The sequence below is a fragment of the Bos grunniens genome, chromosome 2 (genome assembly GCF_055505025.1).
Source record: "Bos grunniens cultivar Pamir isolate PY7600 chromosome 2, Bosgru_T2T1.0, whole genome shotgun sequence".
NCBI classification, from domain to species: domain Eukaryota; kingdom Metazoa; phylum Chordata; class Mammalia; order Artiodactyla; family Bovidae; genus Bos; species Bos grunniens.
Genome location: NC_141166.1, coordinates 57001321 through 57014355, shown reverse-complemented (window position 1 = coordinate 57014355; position 13035 = coordinate 57001321). Strand labels below are relative to the sequence as shown.

General features: G+C 42.5%; 1 protein-coding gene across 9 annotated transcripts in view; it reads left to right on the top strand.

Moving 5' to 3' along the window:
* MYO1B (myosin IB) overlaps positions 1-13035 on the top strand; it is a 198985-nt gene that overhangs the window by 6292 nt on the left and 179658 nt on the right. For 4 of the 9 annotated variants that reach the window (XM_086348671.1, XM_086348624.1, XM_086348633.1 and 1 more), the window contains exon 1: positions 12727-12860. The exons of 4 other annotated variants lie outside the window; for them this stretch is intronic. In XM_086348671.1, coding sequence (XP_086204797.1) covers positions 12858-12860 — 3 coding nt within the window. In that variant the 5' untranslated portion in view covers positions 12727-12857. One more of the 9 variants, XM_086348614.1, reaches the window with a different exon arrangement.

Below are 13035 nucleotides of genomic sequence, written 5' to 3'. Positions count from 1 at the left end.
AGTTTTAAAACTTGTTAAAAAAGATTCACATCCTTGAAGAGGCTTTAGAAAATTTGCCTTGAAAGGACAGTGGAATGGAGCAGGTTATTCACTATTGGTTTCGTTATTGTGTGTTTGCATATTAGTTGACTGGTCGTTTTCACTGGCTTTATGAAAACATTTTCTGCACACTTCCACCAGAAGAGAAAAAAAACAAACCAAAAACCTTAATTGAAAAATTCCCGCTGGCCCTACTGACTTTTGCCAGTGTACACCTTCTCTCTCTTACCCTCGTGCTCATTTCTTATAAATTCTGTATTAGACTCTGAAGCACTGTTTGCAGTGTTCAGATTGCAAATAAGCTGATCATTTTTTCCCTTGAAAGTGCTTCAAAAGGATCATCACTCTTTTATTCATTTTATGAAGTCCCTGTCTAAATGCTTTTAGGACCAGTTTAATTTTTATGAACATAGGGCTTAGGCCAGTTTGCATGGCTTTTTTTTTTTTGGCAGCCCTCATGCTGTCTAATTATAGTTGTAATACGCTGACCACAGTTTTGATTTACTTCTGATGTGGTGAGCCATCTAGTAAAAAGTTCTCACTTGCTTGAAATCTTCAGGGTGTTGAGAGGCATTCATAAAAATATATGAACCACCACATTGGGTCAGATTCAGGAATCTGCTTTCTGCCCTAGGAATACTAAGTATTTTGTGACAATGGAAGGAGGAGACTATATAGCTTTTATAGATCTTGGGGCAATCTCTTTAGCACCCATAATTGTATAATCTCTTAAAGACCTCTCATCCTTATACTTAAATTCATATATTCAGATCCTTGAATTGTTTATTTGTATCCTGTGTTGTAAACATTTCACACCTTCTTTAAAGGCAGAACTTGACTCTCTTGGTGTTTTGACTTCAGATATTTAGTTTTTGGAATGGTAGAGTGGTAAAATTGAAAGGGCCTTCAGGCCACCCCCATAACCCCTTCCGTGTATCCGAGAACTGCCCAGGCTCAAAAAGTTAGCCAGGGATACATCTGTCAGTGGACTCCAAGTCTTTGAACTCCTTGCTCAGTTTTCTTTCCAGGGGAGTATCTTTCTCTCCAGATCCATCAAAATCCAGCCTTAGGGCCCATTACCTAAGTAGTTGATCCTGTGTCTGCGCTAATCTTACGGTCATCTTGACTTTGGGTTTCGGAAGCATCACTGACTTCTCTATTTTCTGTGACTTTTACATCCGTCCACTCAGTTACAGTGTCGGGTTGAGTGTTGCCTTTTATTTTCAAATCCCTAAGTCTATTCTGGTTCAGGCCTTTAAAAGGCTGGGTTACCAGAATGCAACGTTTCCCAAAGGGTGTTGTTCCATGACAAGTTAGTAAAAAAGAGTCCTTGGCCAAGTAAGTATTGGTTAAACAACATTTTGAATTAGTTTCTGTAAATAAACTTAAAACAGTTTCCTCTATGCAGAAAGCCTTGTCATGGGCTTTTATTTGTGACTGTGCACTGTGGATCTCCAAGAGGAAGATGGGGTGTGCGCAGGTCCCAGCTTCTGTGACCAGTGTCCCCCGTTGTGGCAGGATCACTTTGTAGGTAACACTGCTGGAGTTACTACATTGTACTGTTTCTAGATCTGTCACGGTCTGGCTTTCCATGGGACCATGTGTTACTTGGTTCTCGCTCACATATTTCTTTTGCTTCTCTGCCTTGTTGTTCTCCTGGATATTTTCCTTTTTCCTGGAAGCCCCTCTCCACCTGTCACACCTACACATCTGTCACAACCCAGTTTTCCTGAGCTGGTAGCATTTACTGTTTCACAGCTTACGACAGTGAAAATATTTGAAACAGTCAAAGTATTGGAAGTAACACTGCACACCCATAATAGTTAAATTACTGGAATTCACACCAAATGCCATGTTCTGTCTTTGTGTCAGCTGACGTGTCAAATGCATGTTGCATTGTTCTCTCTCCCTTCACATGGGTCAGCTTGCACATATATTCTCCAAGCGTGTGGCTTATTTATTTTTTTATTTTGTGTTATTGGAATTACATTCATAATAAAAGTTCAGGGAGAATTGATATCTTTAGGGTCTCATGGCTTCCCATCTGCAACCTAATATACCTCTGTATTGATTAGGTCTTTATGTCCTTCAATGAAAGGACGTGGAAGACCTAAGTAACTTTAATAATTTTATGTGTAAAACTTTTTCACAACTTCTGTTAGATTGGTACCAAGGTGCTTTATGGTTTTTGTGGTCATCATAAGTGGAATCGTTTAACACATTTCTGATTGGTGTCTCTGGTATACAGGAATGGGATCGATTTTGTATTTGTTTATTGATGGGTTCTTGACCAAGTTCACATTACAACTAGTGTTTGCTATGGGAGCCTGGAGTCGGGCGGCTTTTCTCATAAAAGTGTGAAATAACTAACAGCCTGTCATGGAAATGTCATAACTCACTTCAATTTAAAAATTCTGTATGACACTTTCAGAAGTAAGGGGAAGTGGTGATTATTGGTTGTTTAATGCATTCATGTATTCAGGCATCAAATGTTTGGGTGCCTAGTATGTCCTCGGCACGGTATTAGGTGCTGGGTAACAGTGAGCAGAGCAGGCGTGTTTCTGTTCTCATGGAATGTGAGGGAGAGACACTGCGGAATTGAACACAGATATTTATGACATGTTTGTGAATTGTGATATTTGCTATGAAGGGAAAGGACAGGACACCGAGAATAAGAAAGGTGGGGAGGGGAGACTTTGGCTTGGGGGCGGAGGGAGGGCCTGCCTTAGGAAGCAGGCATTCATGCAGCTGCCTGATGTGCGTCTCCAGGAAGAGAAGGATGGTGGAGTTTTCCAGGCAGTGAAGATGGGCTCAGAAGCCCGGAGGTGTAGTCCTGCTTTAATAATAGATTGATGGAAATGTTAGTAATCAATGATTTAAAAAGTTTGACTTCTTAGTAAGTTATCGTCATGGAAGTCATCAGGAAGATCCCCTGGAGGAAGGCATGGCAACCCACTCCAGTATTGGAGTGCTCTTGCCTGGAGAATTCCATGGATAGAGGAGCCTGGGAGGCTTCACGGGGTCGTGAGGAGTCGGACACCACTGAGCGACTAACACACCCTCGTCATCATAGTGGTATGTAATAATGTTTAAGTTATGATGACATAAAAATTTTTATTTTTGGTCAGTGTATTCCCTTTCCTTCTCAAATGAAGCTGCCCAGGTAAAGAGAGCGCTGCCTGTGTGATAGGGCTTGAATGGGGCTACTGCCCACCCCCAAGCCCCTGCTCCACCCCTTGAGCGCTGCTGCTGCCCTGGTTCCTGGTGGCTGCTGGGCACACCAGCGTCCTGGGCTCTGCACTGTTGGACTGAGATTTGCTCTGTGGTCTGGAGAAGCCCTCTCTCTCCTCCTGGGAGGGCTCTTGAGCAGGGCCATCTTTGGCTGTTCCAAGGTCTAGGGTTTCTCTCTTCCATTTCCCTCTGGCCCCTTCTCTAGACACGCAGAGGGCTCTGTTGTGAAAGGGTGGGGTGGGGGTGGAGGGCTCTGTTGTGAAAGGGTGGGGTGGGGGTGGGGGACTCTGATCTGAGTCATGCACACTTGATTCCCTCGCAGACTGCACACTTCAGTCGCAGCTTTTTGGTCTTTGAGGCTTTGTATCTGGGCCAAGTGTGTAAAGGTTTGGTTTTCCCTTACGTGATGATGACCCTTACTCAGTGAGACAGTGCGGTTCAATTGTCATAGACTTTGCTTTGGGGAGGGTACTGGGTTTGAAACCTGACTCTTACGCTTAGCAGCCCCTGTCCACGTCCTGGGGCACATAGCTTAATCTGTCTCTGCCTCCATTTTCTCATCTGCAACATTTGGATAATAGTAGAGCCTTCTTCCTTGGGTTGTATTAAGAATTCAGTGAGTCAAAATGTGTATAAAATAGTGTCAGGCACAGAGCAAGTGCTTGGTATAAATGTTGGTTGCTACTCCTTAGTCTTTCCTGAAAATGGATTTCTGAGGTTCTTCCTCCCTTTCCCCCAGTAGATATTCAGATTTGTTTGACTCTAAGCAGTGCATATATGATATGATATGGGTCTCTAGATACTCCTCTGAGAAATGTATAGGAAGAAAGATGACAAAGAAACCAAAATGTTCACAGTGATCATGTTTATTTAGTAGATTGGGGTGGCTTACTTTACAACCCTATTTATTTTCCATGTTTTCTGTAATCTGGTTATGTTACCTCTGAACTAATAATAATACACAAAAATCTTATGAGAAAGATCAGGCTGCTGTTGCCTAATGATTCCCTCAAGTAGGGCAGAAGAGGGTGGGATGCCTGGGGTCTGCCTGTTTTGGTTGTAGTTCATAGGTGGAGGAGTTTCCCATGTATGCTTATAGTTGCAGGAACACACCGTATTTAATAAAAGTCTTCAGCAGAAGTATCCCTAAAAGTTAGAAGACAGGGATGTGGGACCTTGTGAGGCTCTTCTGTCTTTGAGTGTTTATTTTTCTGCCATCATTTTCCCTTTTTGTCTCTTGCTGCACTCCCTGAGCGGGCCTCTGGCCATCTGTTACTCTCTTTGGTCTCCTCTTACTCCCCTCCCTTTGAGAACCGCTCCTTTCAATGACCCCATCTTTCTCCTTTACTTGCTTGTCATGTGGAAATGATGCACACATTTCTACAATTCAAAGTAAAGACTAAATTTTATTATTTTTAATCGTAAAAATAAATGTAACTTTCACCCTCAAAAATCTAAATTAAGTTGTCTTTTATTTATTCATATCTAGAATTAATTAACTTCCTAGCTCACTAAAGGCTGGGGGAGTGGTCTGTGTGCTGTGTGCTAAGTCACTTCAGTTGTGTCTCTTTGTGACCCCATGGACTATAGCCCGCCAGGCTCCTCTGTCCATGGGATTCTCCAGGTGAGAATACTAGAGTGGGTTGCTGGGGGTGGTCTTTGATTTCCTAAATCAAAACACTGAGAATCTTGGGGGACTTGGAAAATTGAGGGAGTGTTGAAGTTGAATTTTTTCTCTTTCCTTATTTTGCTTAGGGTTGTCTCCATGGCCACCATCTTGTTATGTCTCAGAATTTTTAAAGTTTTCCAAGCTGAAAGAGCAAAATTCTGGAAAATTATTGTTGTTCACTAGCTAAGTCGTGCCTGACTCTTTGTGATCCCATGGACTGCAGCACGCCAGGCTTCCTTGTCCTTCACTATCTCCCGGAGCTTGCTCAAAATCAAGTCCATTGAGTTGGTGATGCCATCCAACCATCTCATGCTCTGTCGCCCCCTTCTCCTCCTGCCCTCAATCTTTCCCAGCATCAGGGTCTTTTCCAATGAGTCTGCTTTTTGTGTCAGGTGGCCAAAGTACTGGAGCTTCAGTTTCAGCATCAGTTCTTCCAATGAATATTCAGGGTTGATTTCCTTTAGGATTGACTGGTTTGATATCCTTGCTGTTCAAGGAACTCTCAAGAGTCTTCTCCAGCATCACAATTCAAAAACATCAGTTCTTTGGTGCTCAGCTTTCTTTCTGGTCCAACTCTCACATCTGTACATGACTACTGGAAAAACCATAGCTTTGACTGGATGGATTTTTGTTGGCAAAGTGATGTCTCTGCTTTTTGACGCTGTCTAGGTTTGTCACTGCTTTCCTTCCAAGGAGCAGGTGTCTTTGAATTTTGTGGCAGTAGTCCATCTGCAGTGATTTTGGAGCTTAAGAAAATAAAATTTTCTGGAAAATTGCCAAAATACATCTTTAGAAAGAGAACTTGGCCAAATTTGACACATTTCCTCAAAAGCCCGTTGATTTTAATTACTTTTTTAAAAAGTTCAGTGAGCTTTACAGTTTTCCTTTCATATGTCCCTTCTCAAATAATTGTGAGTGGAGAAATGGGCTTTTCTGCTAAGTTTGTTTTATCTACAGGAATTTATTTTTAAGCAGTGGCATGCTATGAATATCTCAAAATGATACTGATACGAATTTCAAAGGAAATGTGACAGCAATGTTGCCTGGTATCAGCAGAGTAGCTATTTATTTGAGAAATATTGCTAATTTCAGTGATGTTTCACAGTCAAATATAAAATCTAGTTGAGGGGATATAAATAAAGGGATGCTTTCCTATACTTTACTCCACAGTTTGTAATGTTTTTCATCTCCAACCACAATGTCTGATTTGAACATAATGTAAATATTTATGTGTGTTCTTTTTGGTAGAACTTCTGGTATAAGGAAGTCTAGTTTACTTACGGTGAAATCTGGATTGATAGATTGGATGTAAGGAATCCTCCTGCCAATGCAGGAGATCTGGGTTCCATCCCTGGTTTGGGAAGATTTCCTTAGCGAAGGGAATGGCTACCTATTTTCCAGTATTCTTGCCTGGAGAATTCCATAAACAGAGGAGCCTGGTGGGCTAGAGTCCACCAGTGGGTCACAGAGAGTCAGACATGATTGAGCCACTAACACACATAACTGGGATTTAGTATTTACTTTTCAAAGGGATTCATCAGAGTGAAGTGAGTGAAGTTGCTCAGTCGTGTCCGACTCTTTGCGACCCCATAGACTGTAGCCTACCAGGCTCCTCTGTCCATGGGATTTTCCAGGCAATAGTACTTGTTTCTTTAAAAAGGGAACAACATATATGCTACTACTGAGTAAGGCAGCAGTTCTGAAAGGTCTGTATTATCACTGACCCACTAGGCATGGACAAGATCTTATAGCTTGTCTGTTTCGCTTCGTATACACCAATACGTCGAGGAAGAGAAATTTGTTGGATTTAGCTGATGCATGCCAAGGGGATGGCATGAGTTGTTTGAGAAATAGTGGTCAAACTGTCAGCCCAGCCTTAATATTTGCAATTTGTTGATAATTTAAAAACAAAACAGAAAAATGTAGGTAAAATGCAACAGGAAACTGTTTCCTATCTCATGAACTTTGGGATGAAAGAGTTGACAGCTTCTCCCCTTGGATGGGAAAGTGCCCCTTCCTTACCTGTTAGTCAGCAACCCTGTTGGACACTTGATACCAAGGGGCTTCACCTTCTGTGATTCCACTTCAGCTCTGCACTTGCCCTCCTGGCAGCAGCGCCTGTGTGTTGATCTTCTCTTCCTAGAACAGTTAATAACCATGGCAGATGTTGGGAGCCCAGTTCCGCAGTCATGCAGCTGTTAATGTGTCCAGTTGGATTTTTTGAAAGAATTAATGTTTAGGATCTCACTCTGAGGGCTACAAGTAAAATAGGATTTAGAGGGAAACATAATTTCGTGGGAGTTTGCGTTGGATGTTGCAGCAGATGTGACATGAAGGTAGCATGGCAGCTGAAGGGAGTTCTGTAGTAAAATTCCCATTTATTCTGAAACCAGGTGACTCAGAAGTTCCAAGATTACTAACAAACACTCACTTTTGGGTATTTTGTACTAAAAAAAATCATCTTAAGAACATTACAGAAAGTTTAGAAAATGAAACTAAAAGAAGACTCTTCTTGAGCCAGCTAACTCTAAAATATCAACTATGACCATTTCTGAATATTCCTTTTCAAGCTTTCTTTGTGTTTGTTTTGGAATGATTGCAATCATAGAGTTCATGTATTTTCTATATTACTACAGGTTTTGAAATAAATTTTATAGTTGTGTATTCTGTTGAGTACAATCATTTCCTGAAGCACCTCTTTTTTATTGGGCATTTGGGTTGCTTCTACCACTTTGCTGCTATAAAATAATAATACTATGATGAACATTTTTGTACATTGAGCCTTTTCTGTATTTTGGGTGATTTGCTGATAGTAGCTGTTGAGAATGTGCTGATTGGGTCAATGATTGTGGTGAGTGTTCTGATGTACCCATCTTTACTCAGTGGGGGGCTGTAATGACTGGGTTGGAGAGGGCTGGGGAAGTGGGGGTCTGGGATGACTCCCAAGTTTCTAGCCTGTGTGACGTTGGGAATGGTTGGCACAGACAGGTTGAAAGTGGTGGGTTTCATTTGGGATGTGGGGCCTCCAGGCAGAGAGTGGGGTTTAACAGATCCACGAAGTGCAGACACTAGGGCTCAGGGACAGGCCAGGGACTGAGGTCTGGATGGAGGGACCATCAGCATCTAGGTGTGATTGAAGCTGTGGATGTTGTGAGGGTCACTTAGAGTAAAGAGGGAGGAAGGGAGAAGGTGGGTGATAGAAGTCTGGGAGACGTTATTTTGTGACAAGTGGACAAAGGAAAAGAAGCTGCTGAGGAGAAGAAGGAGTGGTGGGGGTGGGAAGTGGACAGCCAGGAAGAAGTGGCCAGAGGGAAGCCAGGGCTGGAGAGAGGTTTTAGGAAGAAGTGTGGTGGGCAGCCAACAGGAAGGGTGGCAAAGGTCAAGGTCAAAGGTCAGGTATGTCAGAAAGCTTGGCTGTGGAGGAAGAGAGAAGTAGGCAGTCTTACAAGGGGTTATGGAATGTCGTATTAATCTGCATGCAGTGCTGTGACAAAATGCTATGACTGGGTGTTGTACACAGCAGAAATAAATTTTCTCACAGTTCTGCAGACTAGAAGTCCAAGATCAAGGATTTGGCAGGTTTGGTTTCTTGGAGGCCCCTTTTGTTGAATTACAGATGGCCACCTTCCCACTAGACCTTGTACAGGCATCCCTCAGTCTGTGCTGGCTGTGTTCCTGTTACCTTATGAGGACACCAGTCATGTTGGGTTAGGGTCCACCCTAATGGGTTCATTTTAACTTAATTGCCTGTTTAAAGGCCCCGTCTCCAAGTGTTGTTGTTGAGTCCCTCAGTCGTGTCTGACTTGTTTTGCAACCCCTTGATCTACAGCCCGCCAGGCTCCTCTGTCCATGGAATTTTCTAGGCAAGAATACTGGAGTGGGTTCCCATTTCCTTCTCCAGGGATCTTCTCGACCCAGGGATAAAAAATGGTAAAGAGAGGTAAAGAATCCATTTGCAATGCAGAAGATGCAGGTTCCATCCCTGAATGGGGAAAGATCCCCTGTCCCGTACTCTGAGGTGCTGGGGTTAGGGCTTCAGCATATGAATTTGGCATTGGGGTGAAGGCACAGTTCTGCTCCTACCAGGTGGATTCTAGACCTGCTGACACACTTGTTCTTTCTCCTTCCTCTTTGTCCCCCATCCTGCACACCGTTGACGCTCTGCTGCTCCTTGTCACCCTCACGCAGAGCCGCACGAGTGTGGCTGTGGTGACCTTTGCTCTAGTCTCATCCTCACCTCCCCTGGTCCCTCGGTGTCCAGATTTTCTAGGATTTAGGCCTTGGCTGGCTTTATTCTCCTCCTGGAATCAAGTTCATTTATTTGTCTTCAACTCCTCCCAGCTCTAACTCAATCTCATAGAGCAAAGCGTTCATTCTCTCAGGTGTAAAGGTTGTGTCAGGTTAACCCTGTAGTAAATTTTATTTGATGATCAGACTAAATCATTCTGTAATTTTATCCTCATGGCTGCTCATTTCACAGTTAAAAAAAAAACTAAAACATAGTGGGAACATTGATTTAGTCAGGGTTCAGTCAAAATTTTTATGAGTTCCCCTCATATTTTAGAAATTAATGCTTTTTTTCCCCTCTAAAGTTTCGATTTGGATTCCTTTCCACCCCGCCTCCCCCCACCAAGAGCCCATGTCAGTTAAAATAAGACTTGAGTAGGTGACTATCCCAGTAGTGCCTGGGGGCAGAACTATTTGGGTAGATATGGTATTACTGCCTTTTTTCTCCAGATGTGGGTTTTTCTCTTTTTGAATTAAAAGTATATAGAAGTTTAGGTTGTCCTACTAGATGCAGAGGAGGGAGGCTTTCCATGCATGGTGCTGGTGAAGGAGTTGGGGTTGAACTGTGAGGATATGTTATTTCACACGGTTGGTCACTTTGGGGTGTCTGTATATGTGTTTACACAGTGTTTCTCTCAGTAGTCTATTGAAATATATCAGCATGATTTCTACATAAAAGTTCGTATTTTTGTTGAAAAGGCTATCAGATTTCTCAAAGGAGATAAATTATGGGTAGGTTTGCTGTTTGGCTACCTAAAATAGAAGCACCCAGATTTTTCTGGGTGAGCTTGAGAAGAACATTTATCTCTGTCGACAGTTTTAAAAGAAGTATATAATTTTAAAGTATGAAACTCAAATTTAGTTTTTAATAGTAACTCCTGTGTTTTTTCTTTCTATCTTTGAGAGGCAGGTTATTGGAAAGACATGTGACCTTGTACTCTTGACTCTATGTCTGGTTGTGGGTTTGAAGTGTTATTTTTGTGCTTTCTTAAATGACTTAAGCACTTCTGACTGTACATTTGGGACAGAATAAATATGGTAGTTGGATATGGTTTTGAAAAGCCAACTAGATTTTTAGCCTGGTAATATGATAGTACTGTTCATTCTTATAACTGTCTAGGCTCATAGCTTTAAAAAACTCTTTAGTGACCTCCAGATTGGCTGGATTAGTTGGTGCTCTTTTCCTTTGTAAAATATATCAGCTGATGCCCATAACACAGTAAATGCCCAGAGTTGGAGGGCCATCCTATAGTGTGCTCTTGAGCTTCTCTTCCTACCAGTCTATGCTTATCTGGACTCAGTTGTGTTTATTTCAAGCCTATTTATGCCAGCTTTACTTACTATTATAGTTAATATAATGATTTTTAAATGTATGCAAAAAGAACTGTTTCTATGAAAATTCATTTGATTATTTAATAAGCCACCTAATAAGTTTCTAAAAGTGATTACAGCTGATTTAGGAGTAGCTGAAGTAACTAAAGGATTTGCTGTCGTTCAGTAGCTCAGTCATGTCTGACTCTTTGTGATCCTGTGGACTGAACCCTCCAGGCTCCTCTATCCATAAGATTTCCCAGGCAAGAATACTGGAGTGGATTGCCATTTCCTTCTCCAGGGGATCTTCCTGACCCAGGGATTGAACCCGTGTCTTGCTTGGCAGGCAGATTCCTTACTACTGAGCCACCAGGGAATCCCAAAGGATTTGGGAGATCATAAAATAAAAGTGTTCCCATTAAAACTGTCAGTTATTTAGCACAAGTAGATTAATTTGTGATTATGTAAACCTCAGAATCTTAGTGACTCAAATAATCACACTCACAGTGGGTGGGCCATTATAGGTGAGGTGGGAGGTCTGCCCATGTCGCCCTGGTCCTCAGTCCAGGGTGCAGTGTGATGGAGCTGTGCCCTCTGAAACACTGCTTATCCCTGTGGCAGAGGAAGGGCAAGTGTGAAACCTTCTTAGCTATACACCTGAATTTAGCAACCCCGTAGAGAAGAGTAGTGAGCATTTGTCAGGAATACTGCAGTCCACCCCACATTGCATCCCAGGTGTCTTTATAGCCTCACCTTTCTTTGAAGAAATTAGACCTGGAAAGTGATGCCATGGAGAATGTTTTACAAGAGACCACTGGGGACTGTAGTCAATGGACATAGACTCAGAAAGCCTCAACACTACAGAAAAAGATTGGAAAATAAATATAGATCTTTATAGGGTTTGTTCAAAATAATAGGTTTTCGGGGACTTCCCTGGCAGTCCACTGGTTAAGACTCTGTGCTTCCACTGCAGGCGACCCGGGTTTGCTCCCTTTTTGAGGAACTAAGATCCTACATGCTGCTGCTAAGACCTGGTGCAATTAAATACATATATTAAAAAATAATATTAATAGGCTTTGGTATATATCATTTACTTATGACTTCCAACCTTAACTGACCTTTTAAAAAAACCAACCAGCCAAACTTAAACATTAGGATGAAAAAGGATGTGAGTCTTAAATCCTCCTCTCTCTCGTGCCTTCCTATTAAGTTAGTTTCCCACCTCTTATGATAGATTTGTCTGTTATTTCTTTTGCACTTACCTTCTTGTTTCATTTCCATTAGTTCTACCCTAGTTCTTATTCCTGACTTCTAGATTCATGCCCCAGCTGAATTTCCTGCTGCTAGCTTGTACAGTGCATTTATGCAAGTAGAAAAAGGTGTCCTTTAGGGCAATCACAGCCCCTCAGGAGCTTGACTTGATGTCAGTCCCCACATTACCCCTTGGCTGGCCCATTTTTATGCAGTGCATGAACTGAACACTGCACAGAGCAATCCCATTTCCTGCTTCTTCTCACTCCCCCAACGAATTCAGATTATTTCCTGATCAAATCTCAAATTTTTGTTGTCTCCATGTCTGCTCAAAAATTTTTGATGACTTCCCATCATCTATAATGGCTGTCCTCAACTTCATTTGCCATCTGACTATCACCAGTGACTGTCAGTCACACTTGTTGCCCTCTGGATGCGCTGATACCAGTAATGACTGCAAGAGGCAGGCTGTGTGATGCTTCCCTCTCTCCCGCCCATTTCCACCCCCTCAGCTCACACTCTCAGCCTTGCCCCAGCTCACCTTTCCTTCCAGCTTCATGGCCCAGCAGGACATGAAATCAGCTGTCTTCTGCTGCCGTTCTGTCTAGACACCATCTTTTGAATAGGTTTTGTACCTCTTGTTTTAAGTTCTTCTCTTTTTAATCACATCCTGAGTGCTCAGTTGCTTCAGTTGTGTCCGATTCTTTGAGACCCTGTGGACTGTAGCTTACTAGGCTCCTCTGCCCATGGGGATTCTCCAGGCAAGAATACTGGAGTGGGTTGCCATGCCTTCCTCTAGGGGATCATCCTGACCCAGGGATCGAACCTGCATCTCTTAATGTCTGCTGCATTGGCAGGTGGGTTCTTTACCATTAGCGCCACCTGGGAAGCCCTTAATCACATCCTAGTAATCGTATCCTGCTGCTGCTGCTGCTAAGTTGCTTCAGTTGTGTCCGACTCTGTGCGACCCCATAGACGGCAGCCCACCAGGCTCCTCCATCCTGGGATTCTCCGGAAAAGAACACTGGAGTGGATTGCCATATCCTACTCATTCTCAAAAAGGATCCTCATGGTCAGGTTTCACCTCTTCAGCCATCCTTCTTGTGATTCTTCTAGACCATGAAAATAGTTCACCTTTGAACATAGATGGTAGTCTCTATATTCTTTTTATAGTGAATTATCAGCCCTGTGTGAGCACTTGTGTGTTTTTTAGATTTTTTAAAATTTTATTTTGATGTGGACCATAT